Source organism: Ciconia boyciana, chromosome 2 (assembly GCF_034638445.1).
Source record: "Ciconia boyciana chromosome 2, ASM3463844v1, whole genome shotgun sequence".
In the NCBI taxonomy this organism is placed as follows: Eukaryota; Metazoa; Chordata; class Aves; order Ciconiiformes; family Ciconiidae; genus Ciconia; species Ciconia boyciana.
In genome coordinates, this window is record NC_132935.1 from 146,400,004 (window position 1) to 146,411,638 (window position 11,635).

The 11,635-nt window shown below is 38.2% G+C and overlaps 1 protein-coding gene across 1 annotated transcript in view; it reads left to right on the forward strand.

The window, feature by feature from the left end:
* Positions 1-1,176: 1,176 nt before the first annotated feature.
* The window catches only part of LOC140647149 (macrophage mannose receptor 1-like), a 34,471-nt gene continuing 24,012 nt past the window's right edge, over positions 1,177-11,635 (forward strand). The window contains exons 1-9 of the mRNA XM_072851513.1: positions 1,177-1,237; positions 2,446-2,619; positions 3,819-3,980; positions 4,925-5,038; positions 6,156-6,302; positions 7,595-7,777; positions 8,679-8,833; positions 10,103-10,216; positions 11,406-11,521. Coding sequence (XP_072707614.1) covers positions 1,177-1,237; positions 2,446-2,619; positions 3,819-3,980; positions 4,925-5,038; positions 6,156-6,302; positions 7,595-7,777; positions 8,679-8,833; positions 10,103-10,216; positions 11,406-11,521 — 1,226 coding nt within the window. The remainder of the gene's footprint in view (positions 1,238-2,445; positions 2,620-3,818; positions 3,981-4,924; positions 5,039-6,155; positions 6,303-7,594; positions 7,778-8,678; positions 8,834-10,102; positions 10,217-11,405; positions 11,522-11,635) is intronic.

Here is an 11,635-nt window from a genome sequence, read left to right on the forward strand (position 1 = left end):
TTTTACTGAAATCCAGCCATTTTTTTCCTGAAAACGTTTTTCTCTCTTAGTACTTTCTAGCAGTCAAGTTTAGCCAGTTCTTGCAATAATTTTCCCTAACACCTTATAAATACAAGCAAAGATAGTTGCTCCTTGTATGACACCTTCTGTTCAGCGTCTATATATATGTCACTACTGACTATTTCACTGCTTGCTTTTTTCAATTTCGTTATCACAGCTTCTTTTAATTTCACTGATGTAAATAAACAGAAGGAACAGTAAGACTTTTCTACATGTGAATATTTGCCAGCACAGCTTTGCAGCATAGTGGTACAAGAATTGCCATGCCAATAAGCCTTCAGATGAGCCCTTTGCTCACAGATTAAAAGGAGCTTTTCCAATTTAGCTTACGTTTGGCTTTGTCCTTGAACACCCTCATTAGGAATTTCTCAGACACATGAACACATCCTTTTGCTTGATAAAAGTATTCCAGGCAAAATTTTCCCTCCTGTTACAAGGAAGCCTATAGCATTGAACATCTTAACTTCTTTCAGATCTTCAACAAGTAGTTATAAACAGTCCAGCCTCAAACTGCGATCAAAGCAAGCAGTGTAACAGTGCAGAAAAAAAAGCAATTTTAGCCCTCAAAGTGAGCAATAATTCATAATGCACCAAATACTGCAGATCCTGTAAAATTTGCTCTAGATATGTACAGCTGTGACATTATAGCGATGTACTGAACCACTGCGGTTTTGTCACTCTTTATTTCTGAGCTGCAAGGGTTAAAGCAGAGATTGAGTTTTTAATCAATGATATTTCACTACAGGTTTCTTGTCACCAATTCTCAAGTTGCTTTTTTAGCGGTCTATCCTGTGTAGCACGCCAACAACTGACCCATATATAATACTAGCAAAGTCCCAGAAAAAGACAAATGTCACCACCTCTAGTTACAAGGATGGAGACTTCAGTTTTGGCAGTGACTCGCTCTTCAAAGAGAGCAGTGTTTGCAATGTGCACTTTAGTTATTTCAAAATACCATGTGACAGGATATTTCCTTATTTAGAGTACAGAGCTTTATCCATCAACCCTTTGACACAGAGAAGGACCTGTTACTATGCTCACTCAGAAGGATTTTATACACTGCCAATCTTATAGTCCAGCTTTTGGTATAGGAATGAAAAGCAAGTTACATTTGCAATGAGTTTCTCCAGGTTCCTTGTTTTTCTTTCCCTTGTGCATGGTTCATTACAGTCACTGGGTAAGTTTCCTGTTGGTTTTGTGTTAAACTAGATATGAAAGTGCTTTTCCTTGGGCAGCTTTACAGTTTTAATGCATAGACTGATTATTTCATATTTGTTATCAGATTTGATACATGATCTAAAGAGTATGTTGGGTATTATCCTGGCAGTTCTTGATTCACAGAATAAAAAGGGGAGATGTAGGGATGTTGGAGGGAATGGAGGTAATAAGAGCAGGATCTTTAAACTAGAATTTCTTTCTGTGGAAATATTAAATCAGATGGCACTGTATGGGAGGGCGATGAGAGATGAAGAAGCATGGAGCTCTTTCCATTTACCCTCCCCATCACGCCCATGGTGCAGTGAGCAGTCAAGGGGTTTTAGAGCCATGTTTTCATGATAGCTGTGCAAGTTTCTCTTTCTGCTCCAAGACATGAGGTATAAGAAGGAAGAACTGGCTCCTCCCCTCCAGCCTAATGAAATTAGAAGAATAGTTCTAGTCTGAAGATGTATATCACTCATTGGGTATAGCTAGAGAGAGAAACAATAAAACAGTAATGTATGTAGAACTGAACAGATGAATGTGTTTGCATGAATGTGAGGTTCAGAGCATATATCAGAAATTTCAGGATAAACGAATGCTCCTGTAATACTGTGATAGTTTAAAAGATGAAGCATTGCTAATCTTAAAGAATCCGAACTGAGGGTGACTCTGCAAGACCTCTCCAAGTGCAGAAATGTGCAACTGAAACCTAAAATTTTTACTGTGTAAATGTGCTCATGACAACCTTATCTTCTCTCTGGTCAGCTATCCTTTTCCTTTAAACAATTAATGAAAAGATGGAGTGATAAATTGAACCTATTGAGCCGTACAGAATACAACAATGCAGTGAACTCATCGTTGTCTGAGATCTACTTGTGGTTTTTCTGTCTTCAGGAACCACAATTTATCAGCAACTTATCATCACAGAATTTGACTTTCCTACAAGTTATATATATCAAACTCCAAACATAGTATTTAAAACCCATATTTTACTAAAACAACATTTTATTTAAAATCTCTAGCTACACAAGGGGGAAAAATGATAAACATTAATTAAAAAAAAGATGGTGTGACCTCTCAGTTTAGATAGACTGATATACTGATAGATAGATCAATTACTAGGAAGTCAGATTTATGATTTTATTATTATTTTCATATGTCCTCTTAACCCTTTCTTCCCCCTAGATACCTTTACATTACGAGGAAACGCTAATGGACAGCCATGTGTGTTCCCTTTCAAATATGAAGGCAAACAGTACAATGAGTGCACAGATGCTGGTAGGTCAGATGGCTGGCTCTGGTGTGCGACAACTGCAGACTTTGACGCTGATAAACTGTATGGATTTTGCCCACTAATAAGTAAGTCCTGCGTTTTATTTATTAACTTATGCAAGGTTGTTGAGAAAACCATCTATTGAGCTACCAGGTTCTTTATCAGCTACCAGCTGCACACCCTTGTGACACCCTTGTCAGAGTAGCCCAAATGAAAATCATCTGACTGAACATTAGCCCCAGTAGCCAAGTGCTGTCTCTATAGCGAGTGGAGAGGAAGAGGTGCCTCCAGAGTGTGGTTCAGCCCAGCCAGGTTCTGACTCACCTGCTGGAGGTGACTCTTTCTCTTTGTGGACCAGGGAGGTGAGGAGGCTCTTTGATATCTCATTTTATGTGACTTAAGTGCATGGCATGACCAGCATGAATTTAGACTGATAGCTTCCTTTCAAAAAATTCCCACTGCTCTTTAATCCTCAGGCATGCCCTGTAGGACAATTCTCACTTAAACTGCTATATACTGTTTTTTCCCCTTAACATCCATTTCCTGTCTTGTTCTTGTCTCCTATTGCCAGCCTACACAAAAATGCTGCTGCTAAAATTATCCTCCTCTGCCATCTTTGTACTATCTTCTGCAGCAAACTTATGTTTGGATCCCTCCACCTCAGGACACAAACTGTTTCACTTTTCTCACCAACTGCCTTCCCAATAACACAACAGTTTCACAAGGTTTTGTGAACTGTTCTGCAACCAAAGACTGCAGCTGATCTGTACATTGGTGCTACACAGACTGGTTTTATAGCTCCTCAGGCTGCCAAGGGCCGGGTTCTGCCGTTTTTGAAAAAGCTGCTTCTCTTGAAGAGGAGCTAAGGAGTTCCTGCCCCACGGGAATGAAGAGCCTCCAGGGCCATAGTTCACCTACATGCTTAGTCAGTCTCCTCTGGCTTCACCCTGGAATCTCTTTATTCAATCAACAGATATGTCTGGTTTACCTAGTACTACATTTTGTGTAAAAGAAAATTTAAAAGCAAATATTGGAAACCCATTCACTCCCTTCTAAAAACTTAGAAATTTAAAATAATTATTTTAATTTTTAAAAAAATACACTTTGGTTTTTTTAATTGATGCCTAATCCAATTTCAATTTTTCTGATGGTTTAAAATTGATGATAGCATACAGTTAACGATGTGCATTTGTAGAGATTTTGCATCATTACATACTTCATTTGTTTTTAGTCGGTGCACTGTCAATCCTGTAACAGCAGCACTCTATGTCACGTCTTCTTCCAGATGACACAGAAAGATTTTGGACACAAGATGTTTCAACTGGCATTCGCTATCAGATAAACTCAGAATCAGACCTAACATGGCATCAAGCAAGGAAAAGCTGTCAGCAGCAAAATGCAGAACTATTAAGCATCACAGAGATTCATGAGCAAGCATACATAGGAGGTAAAATGATAGAGAATAAGACCTTCAAATATGCTACCCCAGAGCTTTAGACGATAAAGTTGGCTGCCTTGTCTTCTGCCTCAGCGAAGAAGACAGGGTGTCAGGGGTGGTTCAGCAGCCGCCAAAAGGGAAATGGTCTGAACTGCCCTTCCACTAGCTAGTGGTTTTTTATGAAGGGTTGGTGCCAAATCTCTATAGGGGGGAAATGGCCCCATCCCACCTTTGTGCTCCAGCTGGGAGCTACGGCATCGTCTGCAGCCTGTCCCAGGGGGAGGGTTTTCTCTGCCTGCCTTTGTGCCAGTGCACTCATTCCTGAGCAGGACTATGGTCTGGTCCTCAAATTTACCTTTTTCCTCTGTGTTTCAAGATTATTACTCTTTCAAGGAGAACATATGATGATGGCTAGATTGGTCCTAATATGGGTACATTTGCATACATAAACTCCAAATAACTCCAGTGGATTCCAGATACAAGTATCATGGTATCAGTTTGGTTATAAATGCTGTGAAGGAGGCTTTGAAACCACTTACACAGAAAAAAATCTGGAAGCAACTGATTGGCACACTGTCTTTGTCTTTTCGATGTGTTTACTCCATGAAATCTGTTACATAAATATTTTAGCACAATTCCCTAATGAAAAGAAGGTATTTTTTTACACCTTTTATGTTGTAATGAAACAAAGTGAGAGAAGTAAACTCTTATTTAAGTACTGAAATGAGATGTTCATTTGCCCTTTTAACTACTGAGATCTCTGCTAAATCAATATTTATTCATTTACATATTTTACATTTTCAATCTGTGCACCTCAGTAATGCGGAAAGTACTGGTTTTGGCCTGGTTTAAACTAAGAAATACAAATTTCTTACTTTTGACTTTATTTCTTTTAGATGAACTTGCTAAGAATAAGAATAGGGAGATAAAACAGGCTTTTTTTTCTAATTTAGATCTAACTAAAAAATTCAGTTTTGCATTCTGGATTGGATTGAACACTTTGAATTTCAACAGTGGATGGCAATGGGCTGGGGGCAGCCCTTTCAGATATTTAAACTGGGCTCCAGGTAAGAACTGTATTTTTTAATCTTTGAATGGATTCTGATAAGACACCAACTAATAAAAACTGCCCTAACTACTTTTATTTCAGGAAAGCCCATTCTGATTTACAATAGCTGAAAATCTAGATCTTTATTTTAAGAAGTACACTTCCAAATTACAAGTTCACTGTGAATATCAGCTATAGCAAGTTCTTTTATTTTCTTACATAAGCAAAGAGCTTGTTTAAGAAAGCAGAGTATCATTTGGAGTGATATATAACTCTACAGACCAGAGATCAGAATTTTTCCATAACATGTTGCCCAAGAGTATAAATATAAATCAAATCTTCCAAAAGTAGCAAAATATTTAGAAAATAATGGCACTATTATTGGAGAAATTCCAATGTTGTCTGGAGAAATTCTAAATATTATTGAGAGGCTTACAGAGCCATCTCATAATTCCTTAGCAGTTTATGCAAAATTGCACTGGGCCATCTCAGGGAAGGGAGGCAGGGCTGGGTTTGTGGTGGTCTTCACATGCGGGGAGTTCTTCTGTTTGCTTGTTGGTTTTTTGGTCCCGTGTTTTCTTCGCGCCATGAGTATTTCAAGCCATCTCCTGTTTTGGAAAAGTTACAAGGTGGTAAAGGAATAATTAAACTCTAAGTTTTCAAAAATTCTGTATGAGGCAATTTCTTTTGCTGCCTGCAGAGGTTTTTACACACTGCAACAGAAAAGAGAAAAGCCATTTTATAGGAAAGTAGAATTGTGAAATTCTTGAGGTATACTGGAGGGATGGTATAATTTAAAACTGAATATTTTTAAAGTTTGGAAGTTTTTGACACAGCATAACTGTCTAGCTTCAGCTGTTCTGTCTGTGAGAACTAGGGTATCAGGAAAAGAACCAGAAATTTCCCAGTACTATCCCGACACAAAGTCAATGGAGGGTCATTACATCACTCTCAAAGCACAGGCTAAAAGCAGCATCCTATAAACCACAACCCCAGTTATCCTATGGGAGAGGGCTTCTTCATATTAAGCATTGAAGAAATCAGAATAAGTTGATATTTCTACTGATAATATGGTGGTTTTGTTAATCTTTTTATTTATTTTTGTTGTGGGATTCTGTTTTCTCTCTTACTCAAAGGAAGTCCTTTCCTGCTCCCTGGGAAAATCTGTGGAGTGATGAATCCCAGAAAGAATGCTAAATGGGAAAACCAAGCATGTAACCAGAGACTCGGCTACATTTGTAAAAAGAGAAACTTCCGTTCAAAGTCTGACATTATACCCAAAGGTAGGTTAGTCAAATAAAAAGATTTTTCTTTGACTTCTAGAAAGAGCAATCTGTAAAGATCTGCAAATGATAAAAGGTATGCAACACTATTTTTCAACCAAGATGTTAGAAACCTCTAAAAAACACAGCTATACATGCACACACAGACTTTTAGATATTGCTTTTCTCCTCCCATTGTGTATTAACTATTCTTAGGAGGATATTATTATTTTGTTCCATCACTCTATCATTCATTCTTGCAAGACAGATAAAAGCTGCTCTGTCATGGTAACCAGTGACAGCAATCAAATTTGCATAAATACAGTAGAAATTTTATGCTTCTCGTTTTCTTCTCATTTGCTTCAAATGACCAATTGCAGTTACTCTAATATTAATGCAAAAAAATCCTCCTCTGATGACAACAGTATGCAACGCATTGGGTTCATACGAGCAGAGCAGGAGGAGCAGCAGTATTCATCCGTATTCATCAGTATTCATCATTCAGCATTCACACAGGCTACCTTTCATCCCTGGGGCACCCCAGCCTGAGGTGGGTTCATGACACAACGTGGCTATGACCACATGCAGGAGGGACCTGCTGGAGGCTGTCATCTGGGAATGTTATAAAAGCTACTTTTAAAGAAGTAGTTATATTAAAGAAAGTAGAGAAATAATTTCAGTGAATCTTTATTCCCTTATTAACCTTAAAAAGATATACAGGACTCAATTTTTAAAGCAAACTTAAGATAAGCTTTTAAAGATATTTAGAAATCTAAGTAATAAAAAAGTCACTGAGTTAATATGAAGAGAAAACTACCAATTCTGCACTAATTTACACTGTTAACTGACCTGCAGTTACCAAAGAATTACTTCACACTTTTCCATATCTGAAAATTATGTGTCTTTGCAAGAAGACATTGAACAGGAGACAGAGCCTAATGTCAGCCACTGCGTGCAGCACGGGAGACCATGACACACTGACCGAACTGCTCTGGGGGGCAAAGAGGGGAGAGGCTGACGTCTGCTTTGGTCTCTCTTTCCTCCCAGAGCATTATTTCAAATTGCATTTCTGACACAATGTGGGCATTTTTCAATGATTCTCTGCCAAGGGGACATCATTCTATTTGCATATTTAGCATACTGTGCCTTAATGATATTTGTTTTTCATTTGAATGTATTTGCATCTCTAACTACAGCTTTATGTTTATTCATAGAGCCCCAATTTTGTAAAAAGTGCTTGAGAGACCTCATTCTAGTGTCCTTTATTTTCCTCTTTTACAAAATTGCTCTGAAAAATTGTGCTTTGATTTTAGAGGAATTGAGACCTATTAAGTGCCCAGATGGCTGGTGGCCATATGCAGGCCACTGCTACAGCATTCAACGGGAACCCAAAATATGGGAAGATGCTCTGACTTCATGTAAGGGGCAAGATGGAGATTTGGCCAGTGTCCACAACATTGCTGAATACAGCTTTCTAGTGTCACAGCTTGGTTACAGTGAGTATATATGTAGGCCTGTATTGTGTTTGCCCCATCTGTAACATAAAAGCTGGGCTTCATATTAAATATTAATGCTTTCTCTGAAATGTCACAAGTGGAAGGCTGAATCTAACTTATGGTGCTCTTTTATGTTGTTGCTCTTGCATAAACATAGAAGTATATTTATATTCATCAAGAAATAATCTACATTGTAAAACATTATAAAGCAGGAAAAGAAAAAAATGGTATTCCTAACAGAGGCACATAAAGATCTCTAAAAATCGCACTTTTGGCACCTTTATTCTCTGTTCAATATCTTCAGAACTGAGCTCCTAACCTAGAAGAAATGTAATTTCTTCCTGCGATTAAAACCTCTTGCTGAGGTTAACATCTTGCTATATCTCCTTCTAAGAAAACACTATCTTTTAACTTCTGATTTTCCTTGGATCTGTAGTAACCAGTCCTGACACTTGCTGCACATGCTGGACTTGGTGAACACCCCTGACAGGCCATTACAAGCCCTCCAATGCTTCCCCATTAAGGAGATGTATTGGCAGACGGCTTCATGGCGCGGGCTCAGTATGATCTCCTGAGAGGTGGGACACTCACAGCCACTCACTGTCCTACCCTCCATGCCGGGGCCATCTTGTTGTTCTAAGATACTCAGAAAGTTTGCAAAAATCTTATGTCAGCCATAAAGAGCCCTGTGTTTATTAAACTCAGGATTTCTGGATAGGATCTGAGGCCTTTTCAGCACAGACCAAGACCCTCTCTTACTGCATATCTGAGAGGAAACCAGCATTTTTGTTAAAGCAGGAAGACCACGTCTCATGTACCACATTCCAAATTTATCAGTCCCTGTTTGTTCACTGTATTGCATAGCAGACCATAAGCAAACTTATTTCTTTTCATACTTCAGAGCCAACAGAAGAGCTATGGCTGGGTCTGAATGACCTGAAGGCTCACTTCTATTTCGAGTGGAGTGACGGGACTCCTGTGACGTTCACCAAATGGCAGCGCAGGCATCCCACCTACACAAGTGGTCTGGAGGACTGCGTTGTTATGAAGGGGCAGGTATAACCATGCAGTCATTTTATAGTAATGCAAACTAATAACTACATCAGTCTGAAATCACTTGCCTTTATATAGTTATTCAGGAGTCATTCTATATCTTAGCTTAAAATAGTTTTCCCCATAAATTTGGCATCAACCAGAAGAGAAGTTCAGAGGACAGGAGAGATCAGAAATAGAGAGGTAGCATTCTTCTAGTGCTACCTTTTGAGATTTCTTATCTGGTGAAAAGTCTAATCCAGAACTTTTACATTAGATTCATTTTCTTGGCTGCAGCAATGAAAAAAGTTATATCTCTGGGAGAGGAATGCGCATCAGCTAGTATATACATTGTGTGGTTATCATAGATGCTATTTGCATATCTCATTTTTCAATCCGATAGACCATTATGTCCCTCAGTGCCACTTCATTGAGACATGGCATTGAGGCACGGAGACCTGGCACTAGGGCATGCTTCTGCAGCTGTGATATAAAGAGAGCACTAACACCTACCTGCCAAACACCTAACCTAAAATCCTATAGTATTTCTGACTGCTTGACTCACAAACTTTATTTTCTTGCAAGACATGGTTGTTTGACACGTACATGCATGTGCATTGCACACACATTGCACACACAAAAAGTGTCATGAATTTTAAAAGAAACAAATTGAAAATGCTGTTATGAAAGAAATGGTGTTATTGAAAGAACTGTTATATCACAGAAGAGTATTGATGTTTGCAGTATTAGGCATCAATGGAATTGATCCTAAACCAGATTTTATGGGGGAAAAAAGCTCCTATTTAAATTTTATTTTTTACATAAATCCTTTTTTAAAAGAAATCAGTAATTTTCAGAGTCTTCTCCTTGATGGATAAAATAGTTAGATTTACTGCAAGACACTCAGGTGTGCATTATTTCAGTTTCATTGATCTTTTTTCCAGAAGTGTAGTGAAAATATCCTGCTCTAAATGCAGCTCCATTAGCCCCAAATGACATGTATCTTTACAAACCCTCCCATTAAATAGATAGTTATGATAGCAAGTAATGCTGAGACTTCAAGATGTTATTTATTTCCTTCTTTCATCTCAAAACAGCATCAAATGGACCTTAAACCAATCCTGACAGATGTGTCTTTTTTAAAAAAAAAATAAATCTCCAGCAATGATCCTACAGCCTTCCTAGGTAACATATTTCAGTGGGCCTTGTAGTTAAGAAAGAAGAAAACACTAGTTTTCTTATGTGTATGAATGCCCCTTTTTTTACATTCATTTCTTCTCCCTGCTATTCTAGGATGGATACTGGGCAACCGATGTTTGTGATAAGCAACTTGGTTACATCTGTAAAAAGAAGCCTTCATCACAATCCTCTGAAAAAGAGACAATCGAGGACCCAGGCTGCCAGAAAGTAAATGCTCTTTCATAAATTAATTATGTTGGGAAAAATGAACAGGAATTCGTTTACTGGTTCTTGCTTCTTTTAGAGTCTTTGTGTCTGTATCTTCTAGAAAATCTACCCTTGAGGAAACCTAGTCTTTTCCTACTAGCAATTTACTAATATATGTGCATTTTTCACTTTTGCTCTGAAAATACTCAAGAAAGTCATGTTTCATTTACAAGAATACTGCCTTTCCCTCCACTCCCACATGAGCCACCCTGGGATAAAATTACATATATCTTTTAAATCATAATTTCACCACTATTCTCTGTTTATGCTCTTAGCCTAACAATACATGTAAAATTACCAAAAGCCACTTTGTCTCTTCTCTCAGATCTGCTGTCTGTTTAAAGTCTTTATAAAGTCATTACTATATAAGAACAATAAAAGAAAGAAAATAATTTCAAAACAGAAAAGGATCAGCTTTTCTGTACCATGTTCCTACTGATGGACTACTTAGTTGGCTTTTGAGTGATATCAGCAGGTTATTTTTTTCCAAACAAGTAATTTTTCCAGAATTGACCTTCTCAGAAAATCAGTGTATCTATATTGGTCAGCATAGATCTCTCTAAGAGCAGGAAGGAGCAGGGGTGTTTACTGATATTCCTCCTTTCTGCCTTCCCCACAAACAAGCGCTGACTGGATTCTTCTTGGCTGAGAAAGTCTCCTCACCCATTGCACTTAGGAATGGCAGGGGCAGCTGTGGGGAGCTGTGCTTGTATGTGAATTCATTTCCATATTGCAATATTTTTGTATTTCATTATGTCAGATGCCGCAGGTCTGGAAGGCTGGAGCTGCAGCTCCCCCCGAATGAATCACAGGCTCGTTATGGTGCAGTTTGCATAATCCCAGCTTTACAGAGCCCTGGAAAGCAATAGCAAATAGCACAGTCGCAATTTTCTTTGAAAAGTCACATACACATAAAAGAGATGAAAACTAAGATCTAAATGTCATCCTTTCAAAAAAAAGGCCTTCTGTAGGAGCAAACAGCAACAAAAAAGCCAGCTTTTGGTTTTTTACAGATTGGTCCAGTCTCATCTTGTTTTTAAGCTTAGCTGCAACAAATTTAACATCAAATATTTATACACAAAAGAGCAGAGCTAATTTCTATGTTGAAGTCTCTTTCAATTTCACATTAAGAACCTTATGTTTGTCACAGGGTTGGAAAAGATACGGTTTTCACTGTTACTTGGTGGGCTCTGCACTTTTGACATTCTCAGAAGCAAATAAGACATGTGAACAGAGCAAAGCTTATCTAGCTACAGTGGGAAGCAGGTAGGAAAATATCTGTTTTTATACTTCAAAATCAGTGCTTCTGATGGAGAAACTTGCACAACTTGCCCATTTGTTGAACTCTTCAAAGTGTTTTATCAGCTCTTTTCAAAAATT